At 36.8% G+C, this 26,796-nt stretch overlaps 1 protein-coding gene across 4 annotated transcripts in view; it reads left to right on the top strand.

The window, feature by feature from the left end:
* LOC127661124 (adhesion G protein-coupled receptor B3-like) overlaps nucleotides 1-26,796 on the top strand; it is a 237,222-nt gene that overhangs the window by 197,789 nt on the left and 12,637 nt on the right. For all 4 annotated transcript variants that reach the window (XM_052151698.1, XM_052151700.1, XM_052151699.1 and 1 more), the window contains 6 exons: nucleotides 19,591-19,741; nucleotides 22,718-22,787; nucleotides 23,239-23,305; nucleotides 23,818-23,903; nucleotides 25,187-25,285; nucleotides 26,296-26,467. In XM_052151698.1, the coding sequence (XP_052007658.1) occupies nucleotides 19,591-19,741; nucleotides 22,718-22,787; nucleotides 23,239-23,305; nucleotides 23,818-23,903; nucleotides 25,187-25,285; nucleotides 26,296-26,467 (645 nt within the window). The remainder of the gene's footprint in view (nucleotides 1-19,590; nucleotides 19,742-22,717; nucleotides 22,788-23,238; nucleotides 23,306-23,817; nucleotides 23,904-25,186; nucleotides 25,286-26,295; nucleotides 26,468-26,796) is intronic.

The following is a 26,796-nucleotide window of genomic DNA, read 5'->3' as shown; positions in this document are numbered from 1 at the left end:
AATCCATTTATGTGCATGTTTTTAAGTTTGTATTTATATTCACATGCAAATTAGACCCCCAACTTCCGATAATTGCGATAATGGTAAATATAAGACATTGATCAATCCAAAATGTATCCTGTGAGCTTCTGAGCATTCTTAGCATCATTTAGCAATCCAATGTTTCTAGATTATATTTTTGAGTCTTGGTTCAGTACTCAGTCAGCCTTGGTAGTTATTTTTAGCAAATGAGAACATCACTCTGTGTCCAATGCCAAAGAGGAATGAGGATGATGCCTCTATGTTCATAGCTGCTAAATACATTTACCTGAATCCAGTAGGCTGCGTTCTGAATTATACGATGAAAATATCCAGTGTATGATGTGGATCAGACATGTAAGGTTATGTCCTGGTAAACCATAAATGGAATAGACGTGTGGCCAGAACTGTTGTTCATCTGCAAATAAGTTGGAATGACTGGTGTTGTAACATGCTATTCTTTGTGAGTGAGTTACGATGACATAATCAAACAGGTTTTGCTCCTTTTTTATTGGATGAGTGAATATAGCTCTCAATTAGCACATCAGAGGAGTAGAAAATGAACTGTCAATTTTATTCTCAGAAAGGACTGTCAAGCAAGCAGCTAAAATGGCAGCACTCAACATGTCAAGGACATTTCTGAATTAAGAAGAGCTATCCCAATATTCACATTGTGTAGTTTTTCCTTGTTTATTTTGTCATTGGAAAGAGCTGATTACTGAGCTACAGGAAGTGGAATGGTTGGCAGTGCGCTGCATATCGATTTTATAGCACTTGAATAAACTTTAAGCAAAAGTCCCTTAGTGTTCACAACCCAAATGGTCCAGTTATATAACGGTCCCTCTGCAATATCCAGAGCCCACGTGAATGTGAACATTTGTTACCATTGTGAATGGAACTTCTAAAGTTCAGGGTGCAGTTAGAGTGAAAGAATTTATAAGCTTTTTAAATGTTTTGATTTTGATTTAAAAAGGACCAAATAGGTAGTAGTAGAACACTATAATAACACAATAGTTTCTTTAGCTCACAATGTGGAGAAGTTGTAAAATAATTCATGATGTAATTGTGGTATTTTAGATATTTAGATATGTATTGTGAGCGAAATTGTGTCACATTCACTATTTCAAATTCAAGATCAGAGATGATTAGATATGGAAAAATCTAATTTTATAAATAACAAAGAACAAAGTTTATAATTCAATCACTCACATATAACACTCATTTACCCTCATTTGAGTAAACAAAAAAGGGGTTTATTTCTCACTACTTACAAGCTTGTCAAGACAAGCACAGCTGGTGGTTTTTGGTTATCATCAGAAGAGGGTTTACACAGAGGAGAGCATTATTCCTATGCTGCCCACACAGATAGGGCTTCTGAGTGAGTCAACACATTGCGGAAATAATACATTACTCAGGCATACAGTCACACATTTCAATAAAGTTTTTTTTCTCTCATGGCATCAAGCCACACACTTTTTACAATTATACTAATTGTAATGAGTGCTCTGGGGTAGATGGAAGTTAAATACAAAGGTTAATAATGTCCTGTAAAGAGGCCCAGAGAGTCCCAGTCAAATCTTAAATCCCTTTTGGTTGCATGTTAGTTTTATTAACCCTGTTGCAGGACATATATTTCATATAAATATAAAAATAAATTGTATAAATGTATTTCTAGGAATTTTCTTGATCATTAACTCGTAATTATCTAAAAGGAAGTACATAAGGAAAAAAAGAGCAACAGAGAGTACACAAGTCTCAAGGCAATTACTTACAAGTCTAAGTCAAGTCTGAAGTCAATTTTTATAGGACTTCAGTGTGACTCAATTCCAAGCCTCAGACTTGAGTTTAAATTTCTGTCTGTTACAGTGAATTGATGAAAAGATAAGGCTGACTATATAGCTCTGTTCCAAAAACCTAGTGTGCTGCCTTGCTGGCCCTGTCCCAAATGCTCCACTCAGCCCTTGAGGGTCTCCTCTAAGTGCAAACCTATGTGATGCTAGTCAGCAAGTCCATAACAGTATATGGGTATAAAAGCAACCATTTGGGACAGACTTTAACTGGGTTGTTCACTTTTACAGATTGGCAAAATTATAATAAATCATGTCATTGACAAATAAAAATGAATTTAAAACTCACACGTGAATATATATTTTTTTATTGAATACTCCCAAGTATATACATAATAAAGCATTGCAAAATGTAAATAAGAACCTCTAAAGAAATATGCACACAGTGTACATTTACTCAAAGATATTTTAGACAACAAATAAACACAAATGAATGGTTAAAAGCATTTGTGTAGGACACAGAGAACGACAAGAAAAGGAGAAAACAAGTTTCACAAAGGACAGTAGCTTATTTACACAAATTATTTAAACAACAACCCCACTTCAGACACATATTTGTTGTAAGACTGAACATTGCTGTTTAAAGATATAAGGAACTTTGCAAGCTTAGACAGTGAGCAAGAAAAGATGTTTCATTTGTAAATATTTTAGATACTCCCAATAGTACAAAATTCCCCTTTGGAACTTTTATTAATGTAAACGTATGTATTTTTTATTTCAAAACAATTCTTGCAATTAGCTATGATTGGTTAAGATGATTGATTATAAGTGTGGGCTTTGGTGTTTTTCAGTATTGAATTAATTGTATTTTTTGATCAACATATGTGATTCTACCATAGAATTTGGCAAAAAACGAGCAATCTAATTAGGCGAAATAATTTTTCTAGTTTTACATTTTGGAACATCCTTTGTGTTGGGAGCTTGCTTAAAATGCTGTCTTTGTAGGAAAAGGTGTTTTGTTTTTGTTTTTTTACCATTAATCATTCCATTTATGTTAAAGTGCAGATTTATTTGTATTAATGTAATGTAAATGTATATTTGTTTTGGCACGTTATCTAAGAATCATAATTACGTAAGTATTTTTAAGCTTGGAAGAATGTATAGGTCTTGATGACAGCAATAGACCAGGTACAGTATGCTGTTACCATTAAGGTCCATACCTTAATTACATCTGGAGCTCTGCTCTGTCCACATCAGTTCAGCATTTTAAATGGTCAGTGCTTCAGTGTTACCATAGCAATAACATTTTATTCTATGCTGTATCACTGTCTTGCCACTCAATTATTTTGCCATGATTGTGCTCTAAAGTGACAATTTAGTATAATTTCTGCTTCATCACTGTTAGAGCCGATACGACGAATGTGTGTCACAGCAGAACAGAGGTTTTGGCCTCTAGCTGAAGGTCACACATGTGAAAAGATGGCCATGCAAGGAAGAGCGCTCAGCCTGCAGCCATTCCAAACGTTGAGCTGATCTGAAGGCCTATCATTGCTGATCATACACTCTGTCATCTCCATTTTTTAATTCCACACCACATAATTTTGCGTTCAACACGAGAGAGGTTTCAACAATTTTCTCTATTCACTCGCCATCAGCAGGTGTGGCAAAAAGTTATATTTTAACACTTTGGTAACAACCATTATAAGAAGAAGCTGTATTGTAGACTTTTTTATTTTTTTAATGGAACAAAGGGCTAACATATTTTTTTCATCAAAGATATAAAGAATTTCAACTGCAGTCCCACAAAATGATTAAGACTGATGACAACAGTTCAGTCCTCTGTCACTTAATCAAAATGTGTTTTTCTCTTTCCCATTATCTGGGTGATCATAAGGTTCATCTAAATAGCAACTATTACTCTTGGAGAAAAGGGCACAAACTAGATGTGGGCGAGGCTTAAACCAGAAGTGCATTAAAACTAATTAAAACCCCAATTTTTAAGTATTACTCTAACATTTACATTTCTTTTAATAAATATGCCTTGTGGATGCCTTTTCATAATAATAGCCTAATTATAATAATAATAATAATAATAATTATTATTATTATTATACAGTTATTATTTAATAAATATTATTAAATATATTATTACCAGATTAATATTATTACCAGATGAAGCTGACTTTGTAGGCTAAATTAACTGTGGAATATGTTGTGGTTTCTCCTGGTATTTCAGATATTAATATCTGCATGAAACAGAATTTTCATTTGTTTGTGCATGTATAAAAACATTATTCTGGAGGCAAGAGGTGTCAAGCAAAATGTGAAATGTCAAGCACACATTTTGCAGTGAATAATAAATACAAATTCAAACATTAAAATAAATTAAAATAAAATTAGTGTAGCCTACAAACAGGTGAAAGTCCTGTAAGTCTGTCATGAATTTGTATTATAGGACACCCTTATTTTGTTAAAGAATAATAATATTAATGTTACATTTATATAGTGCCTTACCAAAGTTCAAGAACACTTAACATTTTCAAATTTAGCACAGTTTAAAGAAGAAGAAGAAAAAAAAATGGAGCATGTGTAAGGATTACCCTGGCGACCACCAGGGGTCGCTGTGATGGTTTATTGTTGACTTTGTGTCTTTTGTTTTGATTATGGGTTTTGTAGTTCTTTTCCTTGTCTTTGTTCATTAGTTCTTGTGTTCATTAGTCCCATGTGTTCCTTGTTTTCTCATTAGTCTCTGTGTATTTAATCCCTGTGTTTTCTTCTGTTCATTGTCGGTTCTTGACCTGTTTATCCAGTCTCTAATGTAGCTTTGTGTTCATGTGTTTTGTGTGTCTTTGAGTTTTTCCATTAAAAGCTGCAATTGGATCCTGCCTCCTCCAGTCTGCCATCATTACAGAAGAACCGACCAAAGAAATGGATCCAGCAGTGTAACTGATATCTCTGAAGCAGGAGGGTGAAACAATTGAAGAGTTCACTGAGCTTTTTTGTGCCCTCGCAGATTGTGTAAACTGGTGAGAGGTCGTGCTAAAGGATCTAATTCGATTTGGGCTTTACGAGCCCATCAAGTCATGTATGACAGGAGGCAGCTTTAACTGTACTTTGGAACTGTACATAGATTATCCTATCGAGCCTGTCCAGTCCCCAGCAGCCATCGACCAGTCTGTTGCTCAGTCCAGTGGCCAGTACCTGTCAGACACAAGCTACCAGTTTATTCAATGCCCAGCAGCCACCCACTTCCAGTATGACACCTGTCCAGTGGCAACCACCCAGTCTGCTGACCCCCGTCCAGTGACTCGGCCTTCTGAGTCTTCCATGGCCCTGCCCCTCGAGTCTTCCATGGCTCTACCCTTGACTCCCTTAGTGCCTTGCTCTCTGAGTTCCCAGCCATTCTGAACTCTGAACCCTTTGAATCCCCAGATGCCATAATCTGTGAGCCCTTTCCTCCTGTATCTCCTGAGCCTGAGAAGGAATATTCCTAATAGACAAATACTCTATGGAACATTTAAACCTTTATGGAGCATTTGACGGATCACAAGCTCCAACTTGAAATCATCACTTCAGGTCAGGAATTTAGCAGCGTGATCCGGTTTAGGCTATAAATAAATGCATGGGAATCACGTGTGAATCGTGTGATATATTAACAAAGACATTTCAAGAAGTGGAAAGTTTGATGTCATATCTTAGTCATATCTTACACTTGATAAACTTCAGAGGCACACAATTAGTCGAGACCAATCCCATCCGATTTGAAATTACAACGTGCGCATTTTCATTCACAATGTTTATGCTTTAGAAATATTGGCTGCACAGATTCATAAATTTGTTGTAATTTTGGATATGTTTATTTAAAATGTCGCTTCATTGTGATTTTTGGATAATCAGTAATACAAATAATTTGTATATTATTCTGATGAATCCATTATTAGTTTTTAAGTCATTATTCGTGCCTTTCCAAATAAGGAATTTGGCTTCAGGGACATCCCTACTAATAAACATAATAAACAAAGCACAAAAAAAATGATAAAATAGTTTCCTTTTAAATTAAAACTTTTTTTACTGATACTGATTTCATTGTTGAATGAAATACAAAGGTATTTATAATCAACATTGCTCTTACTTTGTCCAGCATCTTGGATTTATTTTGTCACTGATGCCTTATGGGATTGCATTACAGGTAATTTTGTAGTCGAGTACTCTAACACAAATAAAACAAAACAAGTAACTGATTACTTGAAATAAGAATGAAAGTTTTAACTTTCATCTTTTAAACCTGTTTTTTTATGACAAAATTAGAACTATGCATAAATAACAAGATCTAGTTAAAAAAAAAAACTGTTTGCACTCACACCAAGAAATATACTTTTCAAATCTTCTTAAGCAATACAATTACTTTAAATAATGGCAGAATTTTATTTTTTGGGTGAGAGAAGCAGTTTTAATGTTGCCCATGGCAGGCAAAGGCACAAAGGAAAATCAAATTGCAATGTTTGAGTAGCCGCGGCCCATGCATTTATAGTCTAGGCCTTCAGTGCTATTAATGCCATTAAGAAAACATGGTTTCACAATGAATAAGACACCTTATGCCTAACATACATTACATGGCAGTCAACTAATAAAATCAATTGACATTTTAAAAACACTTTCACGCACGAAAGCCAGAACCAAGGAGGTCTAATACCAAAAAAAAGCTCTCTAATAATGTTTGTGATTTAAATTTTGCTTGCAATACATTTTGTTTCGTCAGGGTACACGGTTACTTTTCAAAACCTAATCCGACATGAATGCTCAAGCAGCCTAGTTTACAATTAGAAAACTCCTGATGTTGCTATAACAATGCAAAAAGCACTTACCAATTTGCTTGAAGTGAAAATCAGTCCTGTTTAATTAATCAGTCGCACAATCATCCAGAACATCTCAGATTTTTAAATCCATAAAGATCTCTTTCTCAACGGCAATACCAGCAGTGATTACAGCCAACTCGAGATCTCACACTCTTCGCTTTAAAATTACGTACATCACTTAAGGCGTGATTGCATCACTCAAGGCCAGCTAGAAGGCCTGGACTGAGACTTATCCTAAAGACCACACCCACAAGAACAAATAAATCAATCTGACTTAATATTTATTCACTGCAGTGTTGAGGAATTGTGCAGAAATTCTGAAGGTCTGACAGGGTGGAGCTCAGACTCACGTGCTGCTTTGGCTAAGGGGCATGGCTTCGGGCATGCGATTTGTGAAGCAGTTGTCACAATTTGCTTGTAGGCATTGAGGAATAAATTGTGATTGGATATTTTTTTTAGTTTTTTGCTATTTGTTTGTAGATTAATTAGGAGTTGAAAGTGATTACTTAGGGAAAAAGGTCAATGAGAATGAAAGGATATTAAAATATTTATTTATTAGGCATGTTACACCAGCAGAGAAGGCTTGGCTGGCCCTGAGAAATCGTGACTGTATTTTAGTAGTGTTTTTAAAAAGCTGAAGGAGTACTTGATTAATTGATTACTTGTGCACATCCCTAGTTAAAACAAGGTCTCTTAGGAGGCAGCATAATTTTGTTGCTTACCTTTTGAACCAGGCTTCGCATCAGAAGCACACCTTGATGTGTTTTTATTGGAAAAATTTAATTGAAATTTCTCTAATGAATAATATTTTTCTTTTTTTTTTTTTTTCTCTGCTGGAAAATATTTAATGAGCTAGTTGCTCTTGTGTAGATTAAAAAACAACAATTTGCGAACCATAGTGTGTACGTGTAACGTTGCTGCTGGCATGGGCAATAACGATTAAGTGAGAACCCAAGTGCAATTTATTAAATAAATGTGAAATCCAAAACCCTAACTATAAATGTGAACTAAACTAAACATAAACATGACTTTACTAAAACATAGCTTGACATAAAATGTGGTTTGACATAAACAGCTACATTCAAATTCAATGACTGACGCAGGTAAACACGAGAGCTTAAATACTAGATATGGGCGAACATAAACCAATGAACAAACAGAACACCAAACAAGCTCATTAAACAATAAAAACAAGACACATGAATATGGAGAGAAAACAGAATGTGAATAGGAACACATGATATGAAACAGGAACCAAACTTTAGCTGACTCTGGCATGGCGTGACAGGGCCTGGAGTTGACTCTGGCGTCGTGGTTACATGGCCTGGAGCAGATTCTGTTGTCATGGTGACATGGCCTGGAGCTGACTTTGGTGTTGTGGTGACATGGCCTGGAGCTGACTCTGGCGTCGTGGTGACATGGCCTGGAGCTGACTCTGGCGTCGTGGTGCATGGCCTGGAGCTGACTCTGGCGTCGTGGTGACATGGCCTGGAGCTGACTCTGGCGTGGCTAGACAGGTCCTGGAGCTGACTCTGGCATGGCGTGACAGGGCCTGGAGTTGACTGTGGCGTCGTGGTGACATGGCCTGGAGTTGACTCTGGCTTGGCTAGACAGGTCCTGGAGCTGACTCTGGCGTGGCGTGACAGGGCCTGGAGTTGACTCTGGCGTCGTGGTGACATGGCCTGGAGTTGACTCTGGCTTGGCATGACAGGGCCTGGAGCTGACTCTGGCGTCGTGGTGACATGGCCTGGAGCTGACTCTGGCATGGCGTGACAGGTCCTGGAGCTGACTCTGACGTGGCGTGACAGGGCCTGGAGCTGACTCTGGCATGGCGTGACAGGTCCTGGAGCTGACTCTGACGTGGCGTGACAGGGCCTGGAGCTGACTCTGGCGTGGCGTGACAGGGCCTGGAGCTGACTCTGGCTTGGCGTGACAGGTCCTGGAGCTGACTCTGACGTGGCGTGACAGGGCCTGGAGCTGACTCTGACGTGGCGTGACAGGGCCTGGAGCTGACTCTGGCGTGGCATGACAGGGCCTGGAGTTGACTCTGGCGTCGTGGTGACATGGCCTGGAGTGGATTCTGGCGTCGTGGTGACATGGCCTGGAGCTTAATTTATCATATAATTAAGTTATTTAATCTTGTAATCTTTTTTATTTTTACAATTTTGTTTTCTTTGTGTCTTCAATACAGGAGCAGGCTACAAGTTAGCTCGGATCAAACACATCATTTCAGAAAAGTCCATTGACCAAGACAAACCAAAAATAAATATTCTGTCATCATTTTCTCGCCTTCGTGTCTTTCCAAACCCATATGAGTTTTGTTCATCTTTTGAACACAAATTAAGATATTTGAAGTAAGTTGTCAGCTGTTTTTGTCCATACAATCAAGGGTAATGGGGACCAAAACTTTGATGCTCCAAAAATAGAAAAAGACATCTTCAGTGTAATCCACGTGACTCGTGTGGTTTAATAAAAGTCTTCTTAGGTGATTAAATTCCAATGTTTTTTATTGTACCCAAAGGAATCAAATCACCTAAGAAGATTGTTTTAAACCACATGAGTCACATGGATTACATTGACAATGCCTTTATATCTTTTTGAAGCATCAAAGTGTTGGTCACATACACCTTCATTGTATGGAATGAAATGGCAGACAACTTTCTTCAGATATATTCATTTGTGTTTGGAAGATGAACAAAAGTCATAGGGAATTGTTATGTAATGTTTTGGACATCTTTTCTTTTACTACTGATGTTCTGTATTTTTTGCTTGAGGCTGAATATCCACCCAATATACCCTGTAATCGACCCTTTTTCTCTCAAACATGGAACATTTCTACGAGTGTCTTTACAACCTCTTCTTTCTGGGGTTCATGTGGGTATGCGGTGTACTGGAAAATATCTTAAGCCAGCTTTTCCAAGATGTCAGACTTGAGCCCTGGACTCATCTTCAGAGAGGTTCATGTTTCCTGTTTTGAAAACACAAGGGCAGCCAGGATGAATACATATAAAGCGATGACCATGCCCAAAGTGGCTATGCTTAAGTTTGTAGTGTTTGAGAATTTCTGATTGCCTTATCACTTGAATGCCACAAACTATACACTGATACATTGAACTGACAAACACACAAGACAGACCACACACAACAACGTTGTGAATTAACAGATGTTACAGAGCCACAAATGAGCATCCAGATCTTACTTAAATGTAAATAATTGTTCCTCTGTAAGTGATCACAAGTGTGAAAAAACAAAAACAGAACTATTACTTTTTAACATTAGTCACCATAGCTGTAAAGTATCTTACTAAAAGCTTAGGATCTACCAAAATCTCCCTGTTCTGCTCTAAGAGAAAGAGAGAAGCAAGTGAGCACACATAATGATTATTATTGTTGTTGTTATTTTGAGATATATTCATATACCACACCATTAAATCTTGTGAAAAGAGGGGATGTTTTTGCAGTAAAGCTATTTTCATTAATGCACATTAACTACAGGTAGGGTTGCCACCCATCCCGTAACATCTCATATTTAACCAACATCCCATATTTAAAGATAAAATTATGCATCCCGTATCGAATTAATTTGGGATAAGATTTGTCCCAGATTTAAGCTGGTCAGATGGTGTCATGTGAAATCATTCCAGATCGTTAATTTAACATTGATATAAGTTGGAAAATTTGCCTTTGATGGCTAAAACTGGAATTTTTTTCTAGATAAACGTTCAATAAGATCAAACAATGTATGAATACTGTCACGATCCCTTGTTGTCTGTCCCGTGTTTTCTGTTTCACTGATCACGTTCCATGTCACATTTTCCTTGTTGTCCGCCCCGTGTTTGACTTGTCTATTGTCATGCACTACATTTCCCATAGTTCCCTGCCTTCATCACTGCCCATGCACTTCATTGTTCTCACCTGTATGTCGTTTAGTCATTAGTGTGTCTGTGTATTTAAACCCTGTTTGTTTCTCCATTCCCCTGTCGGTCTGTGATGTATGTAGATGCCTGGTTCCCGTGTTTTCCGTCGTTGTTTTCCCCGCCTGTTAACTCCTTGTGTGCCTTTCATGTTTTTGTTTTACTTTTTCCCATTGTGGATGTTTCATTTGTTCGTGTTTTTTCGTATTGCCCTTGTATTTCAATTTCAATATTTCGCTGCATTTAGATCCTCGCCCCTCGTCTGCTTTCCTGCTCACCTACAAGCATAACAAATACAATCACTGAGTCATAAAGACAAGTACAGGTGAAGGAAAAAAACAAACATAAACCAGCCAAAATGTATACATAAATAAGATAAATAAGACAAATAATCTAAGAAAAAAAATAATAATTAATTAATATAAAAGATTATTTTATATATATATATATATATATAAGTCAAGGGTCAGGAAATAAGGGACTTTTTTTTTAAAGTCCCTTATTTTAAAACTTCAAAAATGGCAACCCTAATTACATGATCTCTATCATGTAACACCATATTGTGAACTTTACAGGTGGGGAAAAAACCTGTGGAAATTCACAACAGTAAAAAATATTACAGTTCACAAACAAACACACACACATTCGTTGACTGTCAAATTACAAGGAGACACAATCTCCCCCGCATGCCTCAAATTTACATTTACATTTATGCATTTGGCAGACGCTTTTAGCCAAAGCGACTTACAGTGCAATTATTACAGGGACAATCCCCCCGGAACAACCTGGAGTTAAGTGCCTTGCTCAAGAGCACAATGGTGGTGGCTGTTGGGTTAGAACCTGTGACCTTCTGATTAACAGCCCTGTGCTTTAGCCACTACGCCACCACCACTCCATAAATGTGTACATACTGCAGGATCATACTGCAGGAACGAATTATATTTTTTTTTATTCAAATCAAAAACTAAATTTAAATGAATGAAATTAGCAAAATGTAATAATGTTGAATTTAATTAGGGCCAAAATCTTTTTTTTATTTTTTTTTTCTCAGTGTACTCACATTTCAGACTTTCAGACCAATTATGAGACCTGTGAGAATTTACTAATTATATTCTGCTAGTGTGTGTGTGTGTGTGTGTGTGTGTGTGTGTGTGTTCAATGCTTAGACTTTTGTTGATCGTTTAAGAGAAACATCCTGGGAAATGCAGAAACAGAATCTGCTGTTATTTCATTAGCAAACCTATGGTGTCTTATGGGACTCCAAGATCCTTAAATGAATCTCAGTCAAACTTTCTTTTATCTCTCGCTGTAAGAATATGTGCTATCTAATCCAATAGTTTTTTTGTCAAGTATTTTAGTGCCAGTATGTACCAGCTGTCAGTGAAAATAAAACAGCTGCATTATATAAACCAGATTTGATTCGCTTTGAGGCACACAACTTTTACTTTAAATACAAATTAAAACTCATGAATGTTGAAAGAGACAGTGTATTTTCAGGTCTTTTCAGGTACTGCAACCTTCAGGCATCTTAGTGAAGTTCAGATCATTTAGGCGAATACATTGAAGAAGATTGGTTTGGGGCCACAGTGACACTTAAAAAAAGCTTTTTTTCTCAATTTTGAGAATATATGAGTAGACTATGTAAGACTAGCATAACTACCGAAAATTATGATCTTTGTATATTAAATAATCCGTTGGCTGATAGGGGAGACCTCACCTCTAATTAAAAGTGTTATGTTAAAGAAGTGTGATTTGTGATGTTAGCTGAAAAGAAATATTGTTTCAGAGGCAAACAATTTTAAAGCAAGTTATTACACTTTGATAAAAGATTACAAAGAAAAATATTTTTAAATTTCTATTTGAACCAACGTGGACAGATTTATCATGCATAGCTTGAGAAAGTAAATGGGTCAGTTTTGATTACATGTTGCTCTTATAAGGAGTGTTGGTCAAGTTTTTTAATATATTTTGCACCAAGATATATCATGTTTGCAAAGGTAAATGTTTCCTATCTTCACTTTGAAGATGTGTCTAAAATGTACTCCTTTTGATCAGTCTCTGACTTGTTTATTTTCTCATGTACTAAGATGTAAGGACAGCTTGCAGCACTTTTCCAAATGCAGATATCAAGGATTTTTTTGATTGGAAAGAACCAATGCGTATAATGTTTGGATATGATGAAAAGCATTCATAACTTAAAATGAACTTCCCTTTTGGAGGTGTGTTTGGAATTCTCATTTCTAAACTATCGCATAAGTAATACTCAATCTACAGTAGGAAATGGCTGAGAAAATATATATTTTTTCTTTTATAGAAAACTTTGTTTCATAATTTGTGGTGTCTTATTAAGTAGGAATTGATGCTGGCATACTTTATTAATTGTTTATATTTATATTTATGCATTTGGCAGACGCTTTTATCCAAAGCGACTCACAGAGCCCTTATTACAGGGACAGTCCCCCCAGAGCAACCTGGAGTTAAGTGCCTTGCTCAAGGACACAATGGTGGTGGCTGTGGGGATTGAACTGACAACCTTCTGCTTAACAGTTTAGTGCTTTAGCCCACTACGCCACCACCACTCCAGTGATTATTTGCTAGTGTAGCATTTGTGCTTTTATTTTACCTCACACTTTATATTTTCGGAGCTTGGAAAACCAGCAGCATTTGTCATAAATATTAATGTAATTTACGGCATTTATGTCAAAACAGCAAACAAACATGCATGCCAGCTGAAGAGTACTGTTTGTTTCAGGGTAGATGTGGAGAATATGTAACATTAATTGGCTAGGGGAAAGTGTTTCCAGCGATAATATTGACAGAGTGTGAATAAATAGTTATAAATAATAAACTGAGATATTGTGCTACAACTCAAGGAGGCATTTTGTAATGAAGGCAACATCCCTGATAAATCCAAATTGAGGAACTATGGGGAATATGACCTTTTGTTGCTTAATGAATCTGGTTTAATTGGCCTGGGTATCAACATCATGTCTCAAACCATTGTTAACAATACCAAGATTTACACTATAACACACAAGACCACTTAGCACCACCAGTGATGGAGTTAAGAGCATGAAGTGGTTTTGAACAGCACTCAAGTCTTCTTAATTCAATTATTGTTGGTTAACACGGCGGCCTTTCTTATTTACTATTTGAAGATGAGAGGTGAGAAAGACCACATTCAAATTGCCAGACTGCAAATAAAGTTAAATGCTACATTAGGCAAGGTTTATGCTAAAAACAAATGTTGAAATTGCCCGACGGAAAAATTCCCTTATATTCAAGATACAATTTTTAGAAGAAAAAGTCTTAATATTTCCTGAGATTTTAATTATATGGTTAATGCATTTTATTTTAAGGTTTAAAGGCTTTTTGCAATGTTGAAATTTACTAGAGTGGAGCTGAATGACTTCATCAGCTTTCTTCTAATAACCTATGTCTGTTACACTTGGTAATATCTCATCGGAGGAAGACTATGCAAAGACATAATTTCCTTTATATATTTCCTTTAAAATGACTCAGATTGTGCTATGTTATTATATTTATTCAAAGTGTTTTTTAATCACATCTTCAAAAAGAATATTAAGACTCCCTCTAAGAATCTGAAATGAAAGAATTGTGTTTTGGTAAGATAGTGTGACGGATGAGTCACGGATCAAATTATTCAGCTGAAAGTCAAGGATTTGAATGTTTTTGACACATCAGCCACTTTGATGATCTGTGGAGATAGCTTTCAATATAAAACACACTCTAATTTGTTTTTATCTATAACTTTTGCCTTTAGGCAAAATGAGTCAATCTTGTTTCATGTTTGAACAGATGAATGATAAATAATTAAGGACAGCTTAATGGGCAAACTGACCTACTGAACTGTCAAGCTTATGACATTGGCATCTATAAATGTTATTTTGGGTAGTACTTTTTCCAGCATATATAGTTTTGGGAGGAATGTAGTACATCTACAGATATCCTCTGACAGCCCAGGTTTTGCACGTCGTGTGAGTAATATGACAAATTTACATTAACACTTTTCCTTTAAACTGAATACTAAGAGAGCAGTGATTTATAAATTAACAACCTGGGCAATGTATCAGATGATAAATGTGTACATATTATTGCTTGAACTGAGAAAACATAATTTGTGCTAAAGGGATAGTTTGCCTAAAAAAAAAAAAGAATTTACTCACCCTTATCCTGTTCCAAACTCAGATGGCACAATTTTTTCGAACACAAAAGGAGATTTTATGCAGAGTGTTCACATTCTCTGTTACCATTCACTTTCATTGCATGGAAAAAAAGATGCAATGCAAGTGAATGGTGACTGAGGGTAACATTCTGCCTTGCGTTTCTATTTGTGTTCCATGAAAGAAAGAAAGTCATGTAGGTTTGGAACAACATGAGGGTGAGTAAATGATAACAGAATTTTATATAATTATTTTATGTCTTCAGAATTGTGATGCATGTATTTGATTGATAATTTTCCTGTCTAATTGAAACTCACATCTTAAATTAGCATGACATTCCAAAGTGCTAGGATTGCTGATTGTGGTTGTTCCATTATACATGTTTGAGTTCCTTTTAACCCTTTCATACGTACCATCACACATATGTGACGGTTAATAACTGGGCCCCGCAGAGTAGCGTCACACATATGTGTTTCTGCAACAGCCAGTTATCTTACAATCTGCTTTCGCGCAGACACTGTAATTTGTATTCTCTCAAACAGTTACTCATACAGTCTTTTAAACCACAGAATATGGTTTAAAAGTATTTTATATACATACATCCAACTTGTCACCAAATTACCACGATTAAAAGTTTACAGCTCTTATACGCACAGTCAGTACATCAAACGTGATCTTCCTCTTAAGCGTGCTGCTATTTGTTTACATTAGTAGCAGTGGTCATTCGTCAAACAAACAGCAACTCAAAGAGTCTTTTCTAGCAAATAATACATTTATTTTAAGTAACAAACAGCCAAATTGTCACCAAAGTACCACGATAACAGTTCACAGCATGTATAAGCACAGCCATCACATCTAAACGCGATCATCCAATGCACGCAGCCACGTCTGCTGATTAGGTGCAGCTGCGGTCTTCATTATCACAAACAGCAACTCAGACAGTCTTTTCAGGCATATAATACATTTGTTTTCTGAAAGAGACAGCCAAACTATCACAAAAGCACCATGATAACAGTTTAAAACTCATATACTCACAGATGCTGATCAAGCATGATTATCCATGCACGCAGCTAAGTCGGTTTACATTAGCGCTTGTCACGCACACAGACACACACAATGTCTGACATGTCAAACGGTGCATAGGCAAACCGGACTGCTGATATTATTTCTTCATTTTTTTTTTACAGCTATAAAAAACAAATAAATAAAACAAAAACATTACATAGAAATAACCCATTTGTTCACATGTTTACTATATTATATACAGTTTTATATGACAAGAAAAAGAGAAACTTATGTTATTAAGTTTTTTAATAAAATTATTTAAACAAATACTCATCTACGCAAAAATAACTAATTCCAGGGGGCACTGCAGAGGAATTTAGATCATGAAAAGGTTAATTAGTTAAATTCATGTATTACATTTTAGTGAAGTAGACACTTTACAATAAGATTGCATTCGTTAATGTTAGTTAATACATTAGGTATCATGAACAAACAATTAACGATATATTTTTACATAATTTCTTAATCTTTGTAAATGTTGTTAATGTATAAAAATACTATTGTTCAATGTTAGTTCATGTCAGTTCATAGTGCATTAACTAATGTTATCAAATGCAACTTTTGATTTTAAAAATGTATTACTATATGTTAAAATTAATATTAACTAAGAATAGTAAATGCAGTAAAAGTATAGTTCTTTGTTAGTTCATGTTATTTCATGTTGTTAACTAATGTTAACAAATGGAACCTTATTGTAAAGTTTATCATCAAATAGTGTGTCAGAAAGCTTATTGAAATGAGAAAGTTTTACACCAGAGTGCTGGTGTATAAGCATGTAAATTAACTCACTACCCTTATAGTTAATGTACCACTCTCCCTGTCTCGTGCTGCCAAATATGAATCCCTATTATACAGTGATTTTCAACCCAAGCAGCACACACCAGCATCAGCCCTTCTACACACATACACATACACACACCTCCTTTACGTCAGCCATGTTGTACTTTCCTGTTCTCCTGAACTTCCTCTGTTGCCATAGATACAGACACAGTGGGCTCAATATCTCCCGGCAATTTGCCTTTGTAAAGGGCAGCGTGCACTCAGGATTTCAGCTGAGGCTGTGTGCCACCCCCTCCACTTCCTCTGCTGCCCAGCTCTTCAGGCAAACCCACACGCATACAGATATAGTACATTTGGTACTTAAAGATACAAGTCAAATATTCCCACTCAGGTTATGAGCTTTGGTGTGGGTATACTGTATATGCTTTTAAATTCCCTTGCAAAGCAACAATCTGACCGCACATTGTTCTTCTTTGTGATGCTATCTATGTAAGACATTTTGATGCTGTATGAAGTATGGGCATATATATATATACGTCATATATAGAAATCACCTGGCTAATGCATACATGCAATGTATATTGTTGGTGCTTGTCCTTCTGTTGTTGTGTTTAGCAACTATCCAAACTATGTTAACTGACGTTTGTGCCTCTGAAAATGTAATGGTAAGATTAATTCCAGTTGTAAGTATTTTGAAGCAATAGAGCACAATTCAACAGAATGCTAAGTGTTCATGTAAAGATAAGTGTGAAAGTTTAGTTGCAAAGTTCCATTCCATAGTTCTATTTTTCCTTCTTCCCCCATAATTTACTGAACATTCTTCACTGACGTATCATTTCAATTTTTTGATATGTCACTAATGGACCCTTTTCACAGACTGTGATGACATGTTTCTGCCCTATTACGGAGCTTAAATCTAGTAAACATTTTTATATTTTAAATGTTTGAACTATTTTGTGTATTTTATTTAACAGTATTCTTTGTTATATTACCTTTGCATTAAAAAAAAAGTAAACACTGCTGCTTTTTGGTTTCAAATACAGCTGCAGAGAGTGACAATAAATTTGGCATCTTTCTCTCTTCTGACTTCCATAGTCCACAGCTCTCTATTTTTTCCTCAATTGGAAAGTAGTGGAAACACAATAGTTGATTTTTTTTTATTTATTTTACTGTTAGAGCAAATAGGAAAATTTGCTGTGGTCTCCCATTCACAGCTGTAGAAGTTTACTCCACAAGAGTTTACTTGGGTGTTCCAAACCCATACATTTGAAGTAGGTCCATTGTATGGATACTGCAAAATGTCCCTCTCAATCAAAACGTTGACTTATAACAGTCCTAACATGTTGCTGGCACACAATGAAGAGATACAGTGGTGTTAGTAATGACTCTCTTTAAGCTTTTCTCCTAAAAAGTAACACAAACTGAGGAAGTGACAGAAAGAAAAGTCCAAAGGGCCATAGTGTCCTTGTCTAGAAGTCATGGAACAGTCCAAGCAGGACTGGTCCAGAGTTATGAGACCAGGTGGCCGCTTGGCTAAGAAGAACCCTGGCTGAGAATAACAAACTGATTCTCAAGGATATTGGGTCCATTGAAGCTGAGGAAGAGACACCATAGCGGTTTAATGGCAGCGTGGAGAGCTCGTCAGCATCAGGTGTGCCCTATCACATGCTGCTAGCTGTGATCCATTTTCACTGCCCATTTTTTGGCCACACCAGGTGGACTGACAGCAGACGGAATTCTTCATTATTTTTCTTCCAGCTTGTCTCTGGCTCCTGCAACTGAACATTATGCCGGCCATGCCTTCACCACCAACCTTGGAAGTGGGTTGATGCTCCCAACTATCGTTCCATGCCGCAAGTGTCCAGATTCTCCCTCTGGCCTTGGTTAGTGGTGCGGGGTCACTGGATGGTGGGTGATGTTCTCCACATTTAACACATTTTACACAAGGAGGAGATGCTCCTGGATCAACATTCCTATCAACCTATCAGATCCTGAAAATAAATTTATTCCAGCAGGCAGTTTAGGGTCAGGAGTAGAGGTAGAGTTAGGGTTAGGGCTAGGGCTAGGGCTACAATTAGATCATAGGATTTTAATCTAAGAACATTTCCTAAATGGGTAAATTGTGTCATGCCTCACCTTAAATGATTCCTTAGGGGTAGTGGTACCATTCTTCCCTTTTTGGTTGTCCCATCTGTTTTGTTTCCAACTCATCCTGTCCACAATTATGCCAAAGAGAAAGATGCCGTTGACTTACCAATTAAATGCCTCTAAAAGGATAGGGAACTGGTGGTGGGAGGTCCAAGGTGACACTTGTACGAGAAGGTGTTTTGGTCCTTCACATTTATGTTTATATTTTATAAAATTTTGTCTACCAAATTCAGCATGGAACATGCTCATTCAGTGAGAAAGATAGTAATATTTTGTGATTTCTGTGCTGAAGACTCTCTGCTTGCTAACTATTGGTGACAAAGTGTGGAGAATGTCTGGAGAACATATGTTCTAACCTCAGTGAGATTTCCTAGATTTGGAATGAGAAGCATGGGATGATGGTCTACATGGTAGACTATTGTCGAGTCTGGAGAAAAGCATGTTCTCTGTCTGACACTGTTGTTTTTCAGCCTGAATTAAAGCAATACAACCTTTGATTTCTCTTTTCTCACATGACCTTGCTTTTCATCAAATCAATAGAAGAAGAAACAATGATGCATCTTTTTTTTTTTTTGCCTCTCTTTAATTTTTAAAATCTTGGTGGATTCAGTTAAACTCAGTTTACATTTCTTGTGATTTAAATTTTTTCAAGTGAATTTTATTACATTTCACTCAAAGACTGGATCAGGCAGGGCTTTTTTCAATCTGCCACCAAAACAGTGCAAGATTACTGTTTAGACTGATTTAAATTTTTAAGTTTTACACCTGAATTTTTATCTCTCTCTCTCTCTCTCTCTCTCTCTCTCTCTCTCTCTCTGTGTGTGTGTTGAATGGACAGGGTGTATGCACGATGACAACAGCATTTCTGCACTTCTTTTTCCTGGCTTCTTTTTGCTGGGTTTTGACAGAAGCTTGGCAGTCCTACATGGCCGTGACAGGGAAAGTTAGAACCAGGCTCATCCGGAAACGGTTCCTCTGCCTGGGATGGGGTGAGTGCTTGGATCTCCATTATATCTCTGCATCTCTCTCTCTCTCTCTCTCTCTCTCTCTCTCTCTCTCTCTGTCTCTCTCTCTGTCTCGCTCTCTCTCTCTCTCTCTCTCTCTCTCTCTCTCTCCCCTCTATATAGGCTCCATCATCTAGATCATATTAATTTCTCAAATGTGGACAATGCGAGTTAGCTTTTGAAATTTTTAAATAATATCAAGTATGTTCCATACCTCCCAAGGGCTTCTTATACCTGGCCACTTTACACACACATCAAATTCATTACAGAAAAGCTAACACTCGTCCCTCCAGTTACCTAGCAACAAACAAGGCGCTCTCTTTCCATCATTGCAGTGTTTTGCTGTGCGCTGAGGAAAAGACTAGACAGGAGAAGACTGACAAGGACAGACATGTGAACCATTTATTAGTTCGGATATTTGAAAACATACATTCATTAAAAATGATGAATATCTGTGTGATGTTTCTTTAATTAGTGGTATGCCCCAGTGCAGTTTTCACATTTTAGATCTTAGTGTTGTATTATAACCATAAGTTGTTTGTGATCTGTATCTCGCCGTGGAATTCAAAGCGATGCCTACAATCAAATGAACTTGTTGCTCCCTCTTTTGTATCAGTCTGTGACTCGATTTCCATAACAGCGGTTGCTAAGCAGTGAATATGAGGAGACAAAAAGAATAATTAGTGGACACCAGCAGCCACCATTGGGGTCATTACACCACTGTCTGCCTCTAGCATGAAACATATGTGTAAAGTATTAAACCAACAGTTTACCTAAAACGTAAATGTTGCCATCAATTCTCACCCTCCTGTTGTTACAAAGCTGTATGACTTTATTTATTCCAGTGGATCACAAAAGGAGATGTTAGGCAGAATGACAGCCTCAGTCACCATTTACTTTCATTGTTTGGGGAAAAAAAAGATGCAATGAAAGTGAATAGTGAAGGAAGCTAACATCCTGCCTGACTTCTCCTTTTGTGTTCTACAGAAGCAAGAAAGTCATATGGGTTTGAAACAACATATGACTTTTACAATCATTTAGATTTTTGGGTGTACTATCCCTTTGTATATATTACATGATTATAGAAGGTAAAAGTGTTTGTCCTATACGATCCAGATCACGCATTTCTGCCAGAAATTCCATCATCAGTCAGCATTCATTCATCAGTATGACTTTTTGTCCATGATACTCTAAAGGATTTAATATAATGCAAAAAGCTACTTATTTCCATAACACAAAAAGCATGGTGGTCACTTATTGTTAAGTTCTGTTGCAACATGGGTCCTGTTGCTATTCAAAAACTCTACCAATGGACTATCATTCTTTTGTAAGGAACAGCTAAATTTTTAAATAGCCTTTCTTTTTTCCTTCTGGTCATGTCTTATCTTGCTGAGGGCACAAAAGTGAGCTAGTGCTGCAGCTAATGCCAACTTAAATAAAATTTGAAAATTATGCCCCTGGCTGAGCCCCTTAATCAAATGTAACTCCAAATCAACTGCCACTCAGGTCATAGAAACATAAGAAGGACATAAGAAGAAATGACGCCTCTCAAGAGAATGGTGAAATTGCTTTGCCCTGTGGTAAAAAGAGGCATGGCACATTCCGATTTTACCCCATTGTTCTTTATATCTGGCAAACTACATTCTACCGAAGTGATATAGCTTGAGTTTGTTCAGCTAAACAATAAATCAGCAAGCATAGTTTGTATGTCTGAGGAAACAGTCATAGCAGAAAGGGCAGTTTCCAGGTCAAATTCATTAATCCTTCTCAGATTTTTCTCGCATCCAGATACTAAATGCGACCTTTGAGGGTGGAACAGCGATGCTGTGTGCACTGCAGTGTGCTTTCTGAGTGGTAGAGGATGAAATTGCTGGGTGGCTAGGGGAAGAGCTTTAGTTAGATACAACAAATGGGAGGTGGGACTGCCAGGCCCCTCGCTGGTTGTTCTGACAAACTGATTGCATCAATAAATTCAGCCACCAGAGGGAGAGTGGGACGATGTTAATATTCAGATCACAGGACAGTGGTAGGGACAGAAAGAGCCCTTTCATTACGGCAGTCCTACTTGAAACCCGCAAAGACAAGAGACAGAAAAATAGAGAGAGGGATGATAAGAAAGATATGCTGATATGACATTATACTTTAGCCTTACAATCAATATGTGTTCATCCAGTAAGACTTATTATTTTGCTTCAGCCTTTCATTCAAAGCAGGTGTGACATGGTAGTTTAAAATGTAAAACTCCTGGGATTCTCATTGGTATGTTTGCCTGCTCGTGTGTCACAAGCAATTTAGAAGTTGAAAAAGATTCTAACTTTCCTAATTTGAAAATCCAATGTGCTTCTACAGTTCTGCAGCCAGCATATTTTGAATCTAATTGGTTCTTGCTAAGGCAATTACTACTACTATTACTACAGTAGATTCTTAGGGTTATGGATTTTAACAAATCCCTATTCCTAAGTATTTAACATTGGCACCTAATTTGATCCGCACCGATGTGCTATGGACACGATATATTACCTTTATATCATGCTGCTTATTGAGGAAAGGTGTACTATTACTTTTCTAAGCGATCAAACAAAGATTTTCCCTGGCAGTTGATAAAACGGACAAACAATCTCATAGACTTGTAGGGATTTGAGGGATTTAAGCCAGGCACAAGAATATTGTAGACACTTGGGGGTGGGCTATTTTGATTTGGGCCATTATGCAACCACTCAGAACACCCTTGCAACCACCAAGCAATGTCCTAGCATACAGCCAGAACTAGCTCTCATGATAACATAGTTCTTTTATGGAATAGCACCACTTACATTTTGTTCAGAAAATATAAAAGTATAGTTCATTTTTTATTCTTAAACTTAGACAGAATGTCCTGTACTTACATGGCTTGTAAATGTCTTAAGCTTTGAAGCATTACCCAGTATTTGGTCTTTAAACATTTGCATTTGTCTTTTTAAGGATTACCTGCCTTGGTTGTCGCTATATCAATGGGATTCACGAAAGCTAAAGGATACGGGACACCCCAATAGTAAGACATCCTACTTTCTTTTCACTGTTCTTCCTCTTTATTCAAAAGTCCCACCACAGCGCATGAAAACCCTTCCAATTAAAACATTGGCCAAAAAGACAGGAGAATCTGCATGAAGTAAAGTAGCAAGCCATGGGATTGCAGCAGTCCACCCAAGTTTTCTCTTGAGGATACCTGGAAATAAACAGTGTTATTAAGATCTTCTCATAGTTCTTTTTCCACACTAAAAGTCTCTCATGTAGAACCATGGCATATGGCTACAGATCCCCAGACACCCAAGGACGATTTGACTGTGTACTGCTGTGCTCCATTAAGTTGATGCCTGATGTTAAATTTTATGCAAGATTTGCTGATATTTGTGTTTTTGTTGTTGTTGTGTGTGTGTGTGTGTGTGTGTGTGTGTGTGTGTGTGTGTGTGTGTGTGTGTGTGTGTGTGTGTGTTTGTTTGCAGCTGTTGGCTATCTCTGGAAGGTGGTCTTCTCTATGCATTTGTGGGGCCTGCTGCTGCAGTTGTGCTGGTAATTATACAGTTTGTTTATTTACAGTCATTTGCCAGTCTTAACTACACACACCAGTGCCTTATGGTGTTTTATTCAATTTACTTGACTAGTCTAGCATGCAAAATTTGAAATGGAAAATACAAGATCCAAAAGTTTGTTTCTTGACTGAAGTAAGCTCTAATACTGGCAGGTCACATGTTAAACAGGGTTTAAAAAACAGTTGCAAATTAAAAATGTATATTTATATCAGCATACTCTTAAATGCTAGCATCATGTGAAATATTCAAATTCAGTAAAAATCACTGTACTTTAATCTATCCAGAGAAAGATTTTAGCTAAAAAGGCAGTTATTACAATAAACTGTGCTGGAAATGTTTTGTAAATGCACTGCACATGGTTAGCTGTTATTTAATAAAATGCAATTTTCTAAAAAATAATTGTGTGAGTTTTTGTCTGTCTTGTATATGGGGTAGAAGAGAGGTCTTTTGCAGTTTGATAAGATTAGGTTCTGAATTTCTCTGTGTGTCCAGGTTAACATGGTGATTGGTATTCTGGTATTTAATAAACTGGTTTCGAGAGATGGGATCCTGGAGAAGAAGCTAAAACATAGAGCAGGGTAAGTGCCAACTTACTCAACCACACAAACACATGCACACAAATGGAAAATATAAAACTTCAAAAGGTCTGATCTAAATACTAGTAAGCTGCCTAGCTAGAAAGCATTTTAAGTAGGGTGACCAGATTCCTGCTTGTGGAAAACAGGACAGATGGAAAATCTGGAAAGATGGTAAAATGGAAAATCGACACATCCTTGCCTAGGCGCAGATCAATGCGAAGTAGAGGGTGCATCAGCATCTGTAACTGTTGTCACCTTGTACATTTTTGCTCGCAGATATTTTTCTTAGTCTGTGCTTGTCTTTCAAGAGTTTATCATAAAATGCAGAGCAGTCCAGACCAAAATTAAGATGTTTGAAAAGCATTGCCTTCATGACTGTTACACTGAGTCGAGATTGTCTCTGATTCTCTGTCTTGACTCTTTTTTAGAAATTTTAATTATTTTTGAAGATCCTCATTAAATGTACATTTATGCTTCCTTGACATTTTATACTTCAAATAACATGGTGTGATTGTATTGGTTTTACAAGCCATATTCTTGGCTACATTTGTTTAGTATACTCACGTGATTGAGAAAGTCACATAGGCAAAAGAGACATTTTAGGATAGGGGAAATATGCGACAAAACTCGTTCCAGAATGAGTCAGGACACTAGAAAAAGTGCTTAAATACAGGAATTTCCTGGGAAAAATGGGACATCTGGCCACCCTAATTTTAAGGCATCATAGAAATTACACACTTCACCTTTTATAACGGCAGGGAAAGCATCCACCATCTTTGCTTTGGTAAAATCAGACCACCATGTAAATTCCTGACAGCACTTATCCCATATCTGATAATAAACCTAATATTATTGGGCACTTTAAAGGGATAGTTCAACCAAAAATTGTAATTCTGTCATAATTTACTCACTCTCATGTCATTTTAAACCCACATGGTTTTCATTTTTCTGTGAAACACAAAAGGAGATGTTTGGCAGAATGTTAGCATTAGTCACCATCATTTAAGTATCATTATATTGTAAAAAGATGCAACGAGAATTGCAAAGTGAATGGTGACTTAGACTTACATACAGTCTAACATCTCCTTATTAGTGCCACAAAAAAATTAAAAAAAATAATTTAAAAAAATCATACAGATTTGGAATAAAAGTTAATGAGTTGACAGAGTTGATGAGTTGAGTTAATGTTGACAGAATTAGTACTTTTTGTGTGTAGTATCCCTTTAATACTAGTGAACAGCAATCAACATTTTCTTTGTGTTGTCTGGTTATTTGTTCTGCAGGCAGATGAGTGAGCCCCACACAGGATTAACTTTAAAATGTGCCAAATGTGGTGTAGTTTCAACTACTGCTTTATCAGCAACAACAGCCAGCAACGCCATGTAAGTGTCTACCGATGGCTCAGTAAATCGATATTAAGCTGGATGCGAGGAAGTGTGTGTGAGTTTATGTGTGTGTCCTTCCCCTTGCTTTGGGGAAGGAGATCTGTGAAGGTGTAAACGAACAGCTGGCTCATTCTCTGTCTGTAATGTTCAAACACTATTAGTTGTTGTGGGCTTTCGGACTCATTTATGTGCCGATGGCAATTTATGGCAATTTGAACAAGAACATGATATATCTGGTAAGAAACTGGCAAACCAAGTACATTATCTTCTAAAACAATAGTTTCAGAAGTGAAAATCCCATTCAATTTCTCCATAGAAAGATTTAATTTTTTAACAATATTATATAAACCTTTCAAGACAGACCTAACGTAAGCTCCATGTTTTTTTCTGTAAGTAATGGCATGGTTTTGTTAAGCAAAAATCATGTTTAAAACCTAATTCCCAGAAATGCGTTAATCCTGACTAAATATGCACCAATCAGAGGAGTCGCTGTTACTGTGGTAACAGAAATTGCACTAAAAGAGCCCAGCAGTGATCGCCCACTCCCATAAAGCACTTCAAATTATGTAACGGTCTTCCAACAACAAATTGTATGTGAATATTTTGCAATAAATTTCAAACCTTCAATAAACTCCTTCTTTATTTAATATTTTTCGTCAATGACTTATAGTAAAGAGTTTCATATTGTACCTTTCTTTTTGATTCACTTACATCATTTGCAATGCATAATGTAATAGGATGAGTAGTGCATTCCTTAATAAAATAATCTATGACTGTCAAATACTTTTTTGCTTCAAATTAAAGGTTGTTTTGTTGTAATTCATTTCAGAGCTGGTTGGTTTGTTCAAGGCTTAGAACTCTTTGTTGAAGAATTGTTTTGAAATAAATACGAACAAAAAAATAAAAGTGTGCGATGTTGTGCTGTCCTGTGCTTTTTTGTTATTCATTTCATACTCACTTCTCTCTCTTTCTCTCTCTCTCTCTTCCTCTCTCTCTCTCCCTCCCAGGGCCTCTCTGTGGAGTTCCTGTGTTGTCCTCCCTCTTTTAGCTCTCACCTGGATGTCTGCAGTGCTGGCCATGACGGACAAACGTTCAATATTATTCCAGATCCTCTTTGCCGTTTTTGACTCCCTCCAAGGCTTTGTCATTGTCATGGTCCACTGTATCCTCAGAAGAGAGGTATGCTGGAATCATTATAATCACTTCTCTTCTTCTCCAGCATTTCATTAGACTAATATATTTGAATCCCTATACACAGGCCCAGTTTGTTTTGTCTTAGCCCAGTTTTACTCTTAACATAAAAATAGTGTCTATTTACTTTTACACACATTCTGGTTTTACAGTATTGTGCAAAATTCAAATTTCTGTTGGACCAAATTACTCAGATTATATCAGATTATGGAAGTATAATGGGATGTGAACAGTGTTTCACAAGTAATTTAAAATCTATAAAAATGTCAATGATGAGAGAATTTTCATTTTTGCATGATCTATCCATTACAATAATT

This window comes from Xyrauchen texanus, chromosome 20 (genome assembly GCF_025860055.1).
Source record: "Xyrauchen texanus isolate HMW12.3.18 chromosome 20, RBS_HiC_50CHRs, whole genome shotgun sequence".
NCBI classification, from domain to species: Eukaryota; Metazoa; Chordata; class Actinopteri; order Cypriniformes; family Catostomidae; genus Xyrauchen; species Xyrauchen texanus.
The sequence above is the reverse complement of the archived record's forward strand: the minus strand, read 5'-3'. Positions and strand labels throughout refer to the sequence as shown.